The sequence below is a fragment of the Poromitra crassiceps genome (assembly GCF_964638095.1).
Source record: "Poromitra crassiceps genome assembly, chromosome: 14".
Taxonomy (NCBI): Eukaryota; Metazoa; Chordata; class Actinopteri; order Beryciformes; family Melamphaidae; genus Poromitra; species Poromitra crassiceps.
The window spans coordinates 32,391,043-32,403,276 of NC_139633.1; the positions used below are offsets into that span (position 1 = coordinate 32,391,043).

At 43.1% G+C, this 12,234-nt stretch overlaps 1 protein-coding gene across 2 annotated transcripts in view; it reads right to left on the minus strand.

The window, feature by feature from the left end:
• The window catches only part of LOC310789400 (NACHT, LRR and PYD domains-containing protein 3-like), a 291,155-nt gene that overhangs the window by 202,439 nt on the left and 76,482 nt on the right, over positions 1-12,234 (minus strand). For both annotated transcript variants that reach the window (XM_083651041.1, XM_083651043.1), the window contains exons 11-12: positions 6,752-6,925; positions 5,702-5,875 (exon numbers count right to left, since the gene is read on the minus strand). In XM_083651041.1, the coding sequence (XP_083507167.1) occupies positions 5,702-5,875; positions 6,752-6,925 (348 nt within the window). The remainder of the gene's footprint in view (positions 1-5,701; positions 5,876-6,751; positions 6,926-12,234) is intronic.

The window sequence follows — 12,234 nt, forward strand, 5'->3', positions numbered from 1 at the left end:
AAAGTGACTGTTTGATTGAATTTCACAAAACTGCGATTATCTCAGCTTTCTGTCTCAGACGCTGAAACCATGCTGTACTCAACGGCTAATATCTACATAACTACTAACTCTACAAACTAACTCTTTTAGACAGAGAAAGCACACATTCTATTAGTTCTTTTGAGATATTTTGTGTTCACAAAATCCTAGCAGAAAATAATCCTCGGGTCTTGAAAGATGAGCCAGAATCCTCAAAAAAAAACCTTGGCAGAAGCTACCCACTGTAAAAAAAAAACTGTTGGCAGTGAATGTGTTAATGACTCGCCTGTCTAAATAAAGGTAAAAAAAAAAAAAAAAAAAAATCCCCATCTCGGCACGCATTAAATTCAAAATACTGGTTCTGGCCTACAGGGTAGTACACCAGACAGCCCCTCTGTACTTGCAATCTCTCCCTGGCACCTCAATGGTGGAACGAGCTTCCACCTTCGGTCAGGACAGCCAAATCACTGCCGATTTTTTGGAAAAGACTAAAGACACACCTTTTCAGGCTCCATCTGGGCCCTTCTTGAACTAACTTCTTTCTCTCTCTCTTAAAAAAAAAAAAAAAAAAAAAAAACTTCTAAACTAACCTAAACTAAACTTGCCACTATTCGTTCAGAAGTTGTAGTTGTCACAGACTGTGTTGCATAGTTGATTGCTCTATTGGTGAGAAAAATGTGTTATTGAAAGTCCCTTTATTAATTAATACACAGGACAAGATGTTACTATCCCTTGTGCCAAAATCTGAGGAAAAACACATTTAGAAGCCCAATCCAGAATAAAACAAGCTAACAGGCTAACAAACTAATAAACAAGACACAAATCACCAGTTACCTACCCTAGCCAACAGCAGTATGAAGCATGTCATTGGGGTTTTCAAGTGGGCACCTTCCTTCACCGACGTTTCGTTAAGTTAGGCCCACGACACCTCAAGAAGGCTTAACGGTGTAATCCAGCGTCCTGGAAACACCCCCCTCCATGCTACCACCGCACAACTGCATATTACCTCACTATCTAAGCCTAGCTTTCCAGGTCGGTTCGGTATGACATTCCTGACTACACCACCACTGTCAATGATTCAGCCCTGTTGATGCGGACCGTCAATCATGACCAACAACAAACAATCCCTAACTACACCACCACTGTCAATGATTCAGCCCTGTTGATGCGGACCGTTAATCATGACAACAACAAACAATCAATCTGACCTTAGCGAGCTCCCCAGCTAGCATGTTTCCTCCTTATCCACAGCCATTCACTTGCTCGTTCTGCTGCCTGAGACATGTTGCTAACCGCAAGTTTCAGGCTCCGTCCCCGAATGCCCAACTCAGTTAGTAAGGCAATAACGGACTTTGCCACAAAACCACGGCAGCCCACCTCTACAGGCCGCACTCGAGCCCTCCAACCTCGCTGCTCTGCCTCTGCTGCCATTTCAGCATACCTAGCTTTCTTGCGCTCATAAGCCTCCTCAACTCGATCTTCCCACGGGACTGTGAGTTAGATAAAATAAACTCTCTTCTCTACCTCAGACCACAGTAACAAGTCCGGACGTAGCTGGGTGCTAACTATATATGCTGGGATGACTAGCTGTTCATTCAAGTCAACCCTCATTTCCCAGGCTCTACCTACACTTAGCTGCCCTAACTTGTGCCTGACCTTAATTGGTCTAATCTTTTCTCCCTCACGTACAAATTTGATCTGTCTAGTCTCTTTGCTAGCAACTAGAGAATTTACTTCTAGCCGCTTTTCCTCAACTGCAGCTGCCAAACATTTCAACACCTGGTTGTGACGCCAGGTGTATCGCCCCTGGGAGAGACTGACCTTACACCCTGACAGTATATGCCTCAGTGTACATACACTAGAACACAACGGGCAGGCACCATCCTCGCCCAACCACTGATTTAAGTTCTGGGGAGATGGCAGCACATCATAAGTAGCCCCTAGAATAAATCTAATTCTGCTGGCCTCCATGCTCCACAACTCTCTCCACTTCAACTTTCTCTTCTCTACACTCTCCCAGTTCACCCACTGTCCTTGCTTTGCCTGCGACACTGCCTTAGTACATCTTACTGCCTCCTCTTGCCTATGTACTTCTTCAACTACCATCTTCCTCTTTTCTATTACTGATGCCTTGTTCCACACAGGTTTCCCTATGCACAACCCTAAGCCTCCACGCCCATGCTGCACCTGACCTATGATATCCCTGTGTCTAAGAGCTGACTGTGCTTGCTGTACTGCCTCCTTTGGGTTCCACTTCCTCCCTGTTTTAACTGTGGGTGCTACACTCCTAACCACTGGATCCTTTGACTGAGTCAGAGTCATTTCCAGTCTAACCTTAGCACACTTGAACTCCTCTGTCAGGCTAGATAATGGCAATTCCAATATGCCTTTCCCATATAAGGCTACACTGCTTAGGCAGCGTGGGACTCCGAGCCATTTTCTAATGAATTTTTTTTATTGTTTATTGTTTATTTAGCACATATTCAAACATACAAAACAAAAAATACTGATAGTTTTCAACACGACAATAAATGTGCAAAGTGGAGGCAGGAGACCCGCAAGGGCCTATACGAGGCCTCTACTTGTATAACAGAAGTAGAAATAAAATCAGTAAGTATGAAATAAAATTAAAATTAAACGAACAAAAAGAAAGAAAAGAAAGTAAAGAAGAAGAGATAAAAACATGTATGCAGATAAGAGATGTTATTGATTTAACAGGGTTTGAATGAGTTAATCATCCTTTCTAGCTTTTCTACCTTTGAAAGGGGAACCTCATACACTGTCAGTGGCCACATCAACCGAGGCAACAATCCAAACTGCAAACACCACAAGTTTAACTTTCCTGGGAGCCCTGACTTGTCTATACTTGAAATACCTTGAATCATTTCCTGCCTCACCTCCTCAAACTGTCCCTTATCACTGAGACTTGCATCATACCATCTTCCCAAACTCTTGACTGGTTTCTCTAACACTGTAGGCACCACCTCATCATTTATAACAAACTTCTTACCTACTACCCTCCCTTTAATGATTGAAATACTCCTGGACTTACTTGGCTTCACTTTCATTCTAGCCCACTGCAGATTACTATTTAACTTATCCAACAATCTGCTAGTACATGGAGCGGTTGACGTCATAGTCGTCATGTCATCCATGTATGCCCTAATTGGAGGGAGCCGCAGCCCTCCCTGCAGCCTTTCTCCACCCACTACCCATTTTGAAGCCCTAATAATGATCTCCATTGCCATGGTAAAAGCTAATGGGAAATTGTACACCCTGCCATAATGCCTATCTCCAGCTGCTGCCAAGCTGTAGTGTACTCTGCTGTGGTAAAGCAGAGTTGAATATCTAAGAAGTAGGCTTTAACTAAGCTCTTTATACTACCTGGCACTCTAAAGAAATCAAAGGCCTCCCATAACAGACTATGCGGCACTGACCCGAAAGCATTAGCCAGGTCCAAGAATACTACATGCAGGTCTCTCTTCTCACGCCTAGCTGACTGGATTTGGTGCCAGATCATGCTGGTGTGCTCCATGCACCCGGAGAAGCCGGGAATTCCAGCCTTTTGCACCGAAGTATCTATTAGCCTATTATTTTCTAGATAACTAGACAGCCTCTGTGCCACAACACTAAAGAAAAGAAAACCTTTCTCTCTCTCTTAAAAAAAAAAAAAAAAAAAAAAAAAACTTCTAAACTAACCTAAACTAAACTTGCCACTATTCGTTCAGAAGTTGTAGTTGTCACAGACTGTGTTGCATAGTTGATTGCTCTATTGGTGAGAAAAATGTGTTATTGAAAGTCGCTTTAGATAAAAGCGTCTGCCAAATGACGTAATGTAATGTAATGTAAAATAATTAAAACAGGACTGATGTGGTTTTCATCGGACAGCAATGATATCAATAAGTAAAGGAAAACAACCAAATCTAAAGGGAACTTCACTGTGTTACATATTATGGATAAATCATGGGGGGGGGGGTACTTATTTTCATTTTTCGACTGCCGGACCAGTGAAAATATAGAAGTGGCCAGTAGAACTCTGATCTACTGGCCAAGTGGGTCGGTGGGGGAAAATGTTAGTTTGAACACTGCAGATATTGATATTCACAATGACATGAGATCAAAGCATGGAGGATCTTCTCTCAGTCCTCCAGGTTCAGAGCTGTGTATGAATGTTGGTCAAGACAAAACACATTCTGGAAAATCCTAACTTTATTTTCAGTGAAAATTACAATGTAAAATGTTCTGGAGTCCTGCTCTATTGTTGCAACGGCCTTAAATTAGCACTTAGCGCCAGGCACAGCGCATATTAGTCAGCGTGGACCGGTGCACTGGCTATTCTCGTGCCGACGCTATACGCGGCCTTAACCATTATAACCACGCCTTTTAAGCGTAGAATTTCTCACAACTGTGCTGTCTTCTCTGCCAATTTGGAGGTCTCAGCACATCACAGATCATAGCCTGAATAAAACGATTCAACTTACAGCCAGGGAAATACAGATCTGTTCAGCAGGGCTGATGCAGTCTCCCTGTAGCCTACAATATAGAACGTTAACTATCGGTGACATTCATACCATCCAATTTCATGATCTTTATGTTGTAAACACATAACTTTCACAACAGTGAACAAGCACCCCCACTCGGCTCATTCAGGGAAGGTAGTTTTATAACTTGTACACTACCTGCTGCACAGGCTAAATGATGCACATAAATATAGCCTACATTATGTAAAGTCATTGCATAAATGTGTTTTTATTGTAAAGGTATGTGTGAAGTAGCCTAAGCCAAGTGTGAAGTAGCCTAAGCCAAGTCTTGCAGGAGTGGACATCACAGTAGAACCGTGTTACGGCTGTCACCCATCTATATCATGTTGTATTTACCACCTGGATTACATATATTATGTTTCACATAGGGTTGTGTTTTGATTTTTATGTTTTATTTTGTCCAATATTGAAATGTTCCAGAATTGCATCTTGTGTTAACATATATATTATTTATATCTTCCACTTAGCCTATTTAGGCTGATTTGGTTGCTATTTCTTGTCGAAATGTATTAGCCTCAATAAATGCTGGGAGATTTCACATGTGTGGCTTTGGTAGGGGAGCGCACAGGTAGGATGATGCAACGGCCTCTGTATGACAAGGGCTCAAAACTACGGTATAACAACTTTTTTTTCATCGGTCATTGTGCCTGTCTGACACGCGAGAGAGAGGGAGTGAGAGAGAGAGAGAGGGGGGGAGAGAGAGTGAGATGGCAGAGGAGAGCTCCGCGCAATTACACACAGTAATATAACCGGCGCACTGAATAAGGCCTGGTTTTGAAAAGCGCTAAGCGCTAAATTAACGCCAGGGGGGAAGATAGCATTAGGCCTATATTTAATGCCGAAACGCCCATTCTGGCCTATTCTGGCACTGCGCCATGCCTCTTCGGCGTGAAGCGCATTTCGGGGCCTAAAACCATGATGCTATTTTCTCGAGGCAGGTGCAATGCGTGTTTTTTTTTGTGTTTAACGCCAGTTTTAGCGCCTATGGCCAGTGGGAAGATAGGGGCCCTGGATGTCAAACTTGCAGAGTCTCCCTTTGCAGATTGAGGAATACTGACCTGGGAGAGTTTTGAGAGCAGGGACCTTATTTTGGAGAAATCAGTGTGTCAAATCACATGAGGAAAGCTGTGAATGGATCTTACCTGAGAGTCTCCAGTCTGCAGTGTGGACTCTGCAGTCCAGCAAAGAGCAGCTTCATCCCTGAATCGTGAAGCTCGTTGTTACTCAGGTCCAGCTCTCTCAGACTGGAGGACTGGGAGCTGATAAGTGAGGCCAGATCTTCACAGCTTCTCTCTGACAGCTGACAGCCACTCAGTCTGCATGAGAATTAGTGATGGAGACAAACAACTTTAAAATGTTTTCCATTTAGCACTCATGAATGATAAACCACTTTTTGTGTTTGCCAGTATAGGTGGTGCTATGCCGAATAGCACGAAATTAGGCACTGCACTCTGTTGGGTTCCCAGCAGCGCAATCCCGAAGTTTGAAGTCGATCGGACGAACAGTTCTTGAGATAAACCACTTTTTGTCTTGCCAGTAGGTGGCGCTATGCCAAATTGCACATGATTTCGGCACTCCATTAGGTCCCCCTAAGCGCACTCCCCAAGTTTGATACATTAGTAATACAATTGACAATTTAGTTAAATTCAATGAAAGTGCCGTATTCTCATGATGCACCATGAATTTCTAACCGAATGACTCAATGCAGCTCATTGGCTATTGATGTCATTAAATTATCATTAACCAATTATTTAGTCATCTGTTGTTTGCCTAACATTATGTAATGATTGGTGGTCGTGATTGTGAACGTTCACGTTACTATGATTAGTGACATATCCCACAATGTGCTGTGAAATGATAACCTCACTGTGCAGACAGTGAAAATCACTGAGCAGCACCTAACGTTGCTTTACTATTTGTTTAAGTATTCACAATGACATGAGATCAAAGGATGGAGGATCTTCTCTCAGTCCTCAGGTTCAGAGCTGTGTATGAATGTTGGTCAGGACAAAACACATTCTGGAAAATCCTAACTTTATTTTCAGTCAAAATTACAATGTAAAATGTTCTGGAGTCCTGATGTAAAACTTGCAGATTTAGGAATACTGACCTGAGAGTTTTGAGAGCAGGGACCTTATTTTGGAGAAATCAACGTGTCAAATCACATGAGGAAAGCTGTGAATGGATCTTACCTGAGAGTCTCCAGTCTGCAGTGTGGACTCTCCAGTCCAGCACAGAGCAGGTTCATCCCTGAATCGTACAGCTTGTTGTTAATCAGGTCCAGCTCTCTCAGCCTGCAGGACTGGGAGCTGAGAAGTGAGTCCAGAGCTTCACAGCTTCTCTCTGACAGCTGACAGCCACTCAGTCTGCATGAGAATTAGTGATGGAGACAAACAACTTTAAAATGTTTTCCATTTAGCACTCATGAATGATAAACCACTTTTTGTGTTTTCAAGTATAGGTGGTGCAATGCCAAATAGCATTAAATTAGGCACTGCACTCTGTCGGGTTCCCAGCAGCGCAATCCCCAAGTTTGAAGTCAATTGGAAGAACGGTTCTTGAGATAAACTACTTTCTGTGTTGCCAGTAGGTGGCGCTATGCCCAATTGCAAAAGATTTCAGCACTGCACTCCATCAGGCCCCCCTAAGCGCACTCCCCAAGTTTGATACATTAGTAATACAATTTACAATTAAGTTTAATTCAATTAAAGTGCCGTATTCTCATGATGCACCATGGATTTCTAACCGAATGACTCAATGCAGCTCATTGGCTATTGTTGTCATTCAATTATCATTAACCATTTATTTAGTCATCTGTTGTTTGCCTAACATTATGTAATGATTAGTGGTCATGATTGTGAACGTTCACGTTACTGTGATTACTAGCGACATATCCCACCGTGTGCTGTGAAACGGTAACCTCACTGTACAGTGAAAATCACTGAGCAGCACCCAATGTGGTAACACTTTATAATAACTATACACTATAAAGTATTAATAAACCATTATTAAATACATAATTCATCATGAATCCATCATTTATAAAGCATTATTCATACATCACTAAGCATTAGTAACAGTTATAAACATTTTATTCCTGAATAATAACCTAATCTCTAATGTGTTTAATGATTGTATTCTCATACTTTGTAAATGATAGATGCACCATTTATAAATACGTATTATATTAATTACAAACCATTTACTTAGGAGTTGTTAATGGTTCATAAGATCATTTAGAACGTGTAAGTAAATGATTAAACAACGTATGTACATTTATGTGTACATTTGTGCATGATTTGGACATGGTTAGTGAGTGTTAATAGATGGTTATAAACACTTATTGATACTCAAACTCATGATTAATTAAGGTAGTTACTAGTCATTAGTTAAGTATTTCATGTGAGCTCATCTAAAGTGAGGACTATCTATGCCTTATAAAGCATGTAATAAATGAGATAGGAGGTCTGGGCTGGCCTTGACCAATGGAGGCAGATGTCTGAATGCCCAAACGGCCAGGGGGGTGATTCTGAGAGATGTGTTTCACTCAGGGTTTTGTGTCTCTAAGAGGGTCAGAATTGCATGATGGGGAGAAAATGCAAATTAAGCCTGCCAGATTTTCTTGAATAACTCTGGAACCGACGCTCTGATCTTTCTGAAATTGTCATCGCTTATCCAAGAAGTGAGCATGGGCTTTACAACGAAACCGTCCATGAGTCTCTACGACCTCGGGAAGTGGGTGAAATTTACATTTTTGTGTATTTTTATAGGTTGTATAGTGTCAAAGGTAGGGATGTCACAATATATCGTCCCACAATATATCGCGATATCAAAACGTGACAATATGTTTTGTTGAGATTAAATCTCATATCGTGAGAAAAAGAAGCTGAACATGGTGGCACTGATCTGCATCTGATTGCATGCTCGCTCTCCTTTTCATTGCTTTGTTTGAACAGACGAGGGACGTTACAGACACGGAGGATGAAAATGGTGAAACCACTCAAATTAGCGTGGAGGATGCCCCCTCAACTTACAAATCGATTGCAAAAAAATATTGTTAAAATATTGTATCGTATCGTTATCGTGAACCCAATATCGTGTATCGTATCGTATCGTGAACTGAATGTATCGTGACACCCCTAGTCAAAGGTGTAATAATTATTTATCCCTAAACACTAGATGGGTGGGGTTACTCCCCTAAGGCTTTGCAGATGGGGCGGTTCACTTGGGATCAATTGACCTATCGCTAAGCCACGCCCCGAACGCAGACGAGCCAATCACAGCGCGTGCAGCTCACAATACACTCGGACATTCTCAGCTTAGAGCTCCATAGAGAAGCACTAGAAAACGCGAGTTTCCTCTGGTTTTATACATTTATAAGTTGAAAAAATGGTCAAACGATATGCATGGGGGTAAATGCAACATTACGAGGTATCCTGGGAGGCCAGGCAATTGATAATATTAAACTAGTAAATGTAGATCCACTCACATCCACAATGCTACTGTTTTGGAGTTAAATCTGCGATCGTGGTGAGTGACAGCGAGGTGTGTGTGTGTGTGTGTGTGTGTGTGTGTGTGTGTGTGTGTGTGTGTGTGTGTGTGTGTGACAGGGTTTGTCCGTCCGGTTTAATAAAATACATTTAGTAGCGACGGTCCACTGATGATAAATCTTGGCCTTCAAAATAATATGAAATGTCCTTAAAAATGTCATGAGGTCACAATTACATGGCTCTGCAGAGAGCTTTTATTTTGACTGAGATACATGTGTGGAAGCAACAAAACTCATAGGTGGAAAACAGCGACAGTTGTATGTTTTGGAGGAACTGACAATGATCAAAAACATGCGGTCATCACGCACGGCTAAAGTAGAAACCACTTAGCGGATGGAGAAGCTTTTCACTACAGTCTGCCACACTGTAGTGAGCAGTCATGCTCACAAGAACGGAGTGGACGCAGGATCTCAATATATTCAATATATATCACTGACGTGACATCAAAGTAAGTTTACGTTCAGAACTACTCTCATAGATTAGTGTTTAGACCCGAAACATGACTGGCAGTGTTATCTCATGTGTGTGTATGTGTGTGTGTGTGTGTGTCAGAGAGAGAGAGAGAGAGAGAGAGAGAGTACTGTGTGTGTGTGTGTCTGTGTGTGTGTGTGTGTGCGTGTGTGTGCGTGTGCGTGTGCGTGTGTGTGTGTGCGCGTGTGCGTGTGTGTGTGTGTGTGTGGGAGAGAGAGAGGGAAAGAGGGAGAGAGTGTCACTCAACAATGTCTTGCAAATACGTTTTTTTTGTGAATGCCATATTTGATGAGCTGTGGGAGGGCTGGACAGCACAAATTAAAGCAGGATTTTTTAAATCAACTTCATACTTGCTGAAATGTTCTTATCATACATGTGGGTCTCTTCTCCCTGTGTATTCCATACTCTCTGGCTTTACACAAAATATGGAGGAACCCTATCTACTAGTGATGCGCGGGTCACCCAGAACCCGCCGGGTCCCGCGGGCTGGGCCGCCCCGCAGGTGGGCTGGGTTGGCAAATTATGAAAATATCGCAGGTGCGGGCGGGGCAGGCTCAGAACGTGACAAAGCAACATTATTAAATAATTTAGAGCAGTGAAACACGCAGAGTAATTAACCTTAAAGACGTGAACTCTCTCTCACACACAATCAGACAGACTCCTGCTGCACTCTCTATAGCCTACATGGAGTAAAGAAATGCTTCAATGAGGTAGCCTATGTGCTCTCAAAACAAACATTTTGGAAGGATTATTCGCTGTAATTATTATTTGAAGTGTCCATATAATGCCACCGCAGATTTTCTGTTGTGGACTCGACTGTGATCTATTTGTCAACTTTACTGCAACGTGAGTAGGCTGTGAACAATTGAGAGCGAGGTAATTAAAAGAAATCAGACAGCGAGTCTAGCCGTATCTGCAAGCCGTGTGCGCACCTGCTGCACTACTACATTTAGTAGCCTACTACTGCAACATGGCCAATTGAGAGCGCATGAGGTAATTAAAATAAATGGGGAAGAATAAGAACTGTTTCTGTAGCCTGCCTAGTGCCTACCTCTATACCTGCTACCTCCATTTGAAACACTGCGGTCACGCCATCCGCACTTTGGGGAATCGCTATCTGAAGACCATGGATTAATTGAAGAAAGACCGACATGAAAGCAGCAGCGCAACTCATCCAGAGCAGACCTAGGCTACAACTGTTGTCGCGCACGGCAGCATGTGAGTGTCTGTGTGTGTGTGTGTGTGTGTGTGTGTGTGTGTGAGAGAGGGGGGAGAGAGACAGAGTTATTAGCTACTTTGCACACCTTGGAAGCTCTGCTGTGCTCCTCCTGAGTCCGGAGACATATTACATTAAATTGGCCATTGCGGGCTGCTGGGTTGGGCTGGGTTAGGAATTTTCAGATATTTTAACGGGCTGGGCGGGGCGGGCTGGCTCCAATGACGGGTTGGGTTGGGGCGGGCCTTAACTCATTGAGTGCCATGGACGAGCATGTTCGTCATTTCGTTTAGTAACGTAGAGTGCCAAGGACGAGTATATTCGTCAATTGCGTTTTTTGACGGTGGGACGTGGATCAAAGCATCAGGCATCTCCTGTACAAATATGGGAGCTATTGAAGGTGTGTAACCTATTTTACAGAACCCTTAGGTGGCGACAGTGCTCTCCAGAGTACAGAAAGGCGAGGAAAAAACAAAGAAGAAGTCGTTGGGGAAACGGAAATCGCATCGCATCCGTATGCATCGATATGCATGAAGCATAACATTACTGTAGCTGTGCCTGCAGCAGCCAATCTGCTGCCACAATTGAGCCCCTCCGTGTCCGTTGCGACAGCACATCCGCATGATCAGCCGTGGAGTTGTTATTATTCTCAACTGGAAGCATGGTAGCCGGTGACAAACACACGCGGAACGCTGTAAAAAAGCTGGATGTCGCGCAACCTTCACTGTGCACAGCAAACGCAGCAGAAAGCCACCAGAGACACTCCCATACGGAGGAGGAGTGTGCAGTTGAGGCGGGGGGGGGGGGGGCACGCAGAGCAGCACACAACACTGACCCAGACAGACCCAGACAGCAGGACAGGATTGGCAAACGCAAGCCAGAATATCCGATGCCCACCAGCAGCAAATCAAGACCAGCAAGAAGCTGCAACCAGCAGCGCACGCAGGGGCCAGCGCTGCTGGTTGCAGCTAAAAAATATTATTCTGCCAAACAAAATTCCCTGGCCTTCACTGTTTTATTGAAGGAAATTATTTTTGAGGTGTGACTACATTAGAAAATATTAGCTTCAGAGTCAGTGATGTGCTTGAAATGTTTAATTTCACAAAAGGCTCATTATCTCAGCTTCTAGAAAAAAATTGCTGTTTTTGGTTAAATCAAGCTATCTTCTCCGGCTCATAACTAAAGAACGGAAAATGGGATCAATAAACTTTTTTTTGCAGATGATAGAAGAGAGTCTCATCGTTCTTTGTGCGTGTTCAGTGTTTACATAGTAATATCACACAATATTCTGTGGGCCTCGAGAAATCACTGAAAACGCTCTGAAACTCTGGCACTGGGAGCGTCCGTTCTCCAAAAGTGGCTGGCACTCAATGAGTTAAAAAACCCTGACCCGCGCATCACTACCATCTACTAATTCAATATTTGCTTCATTTGAACT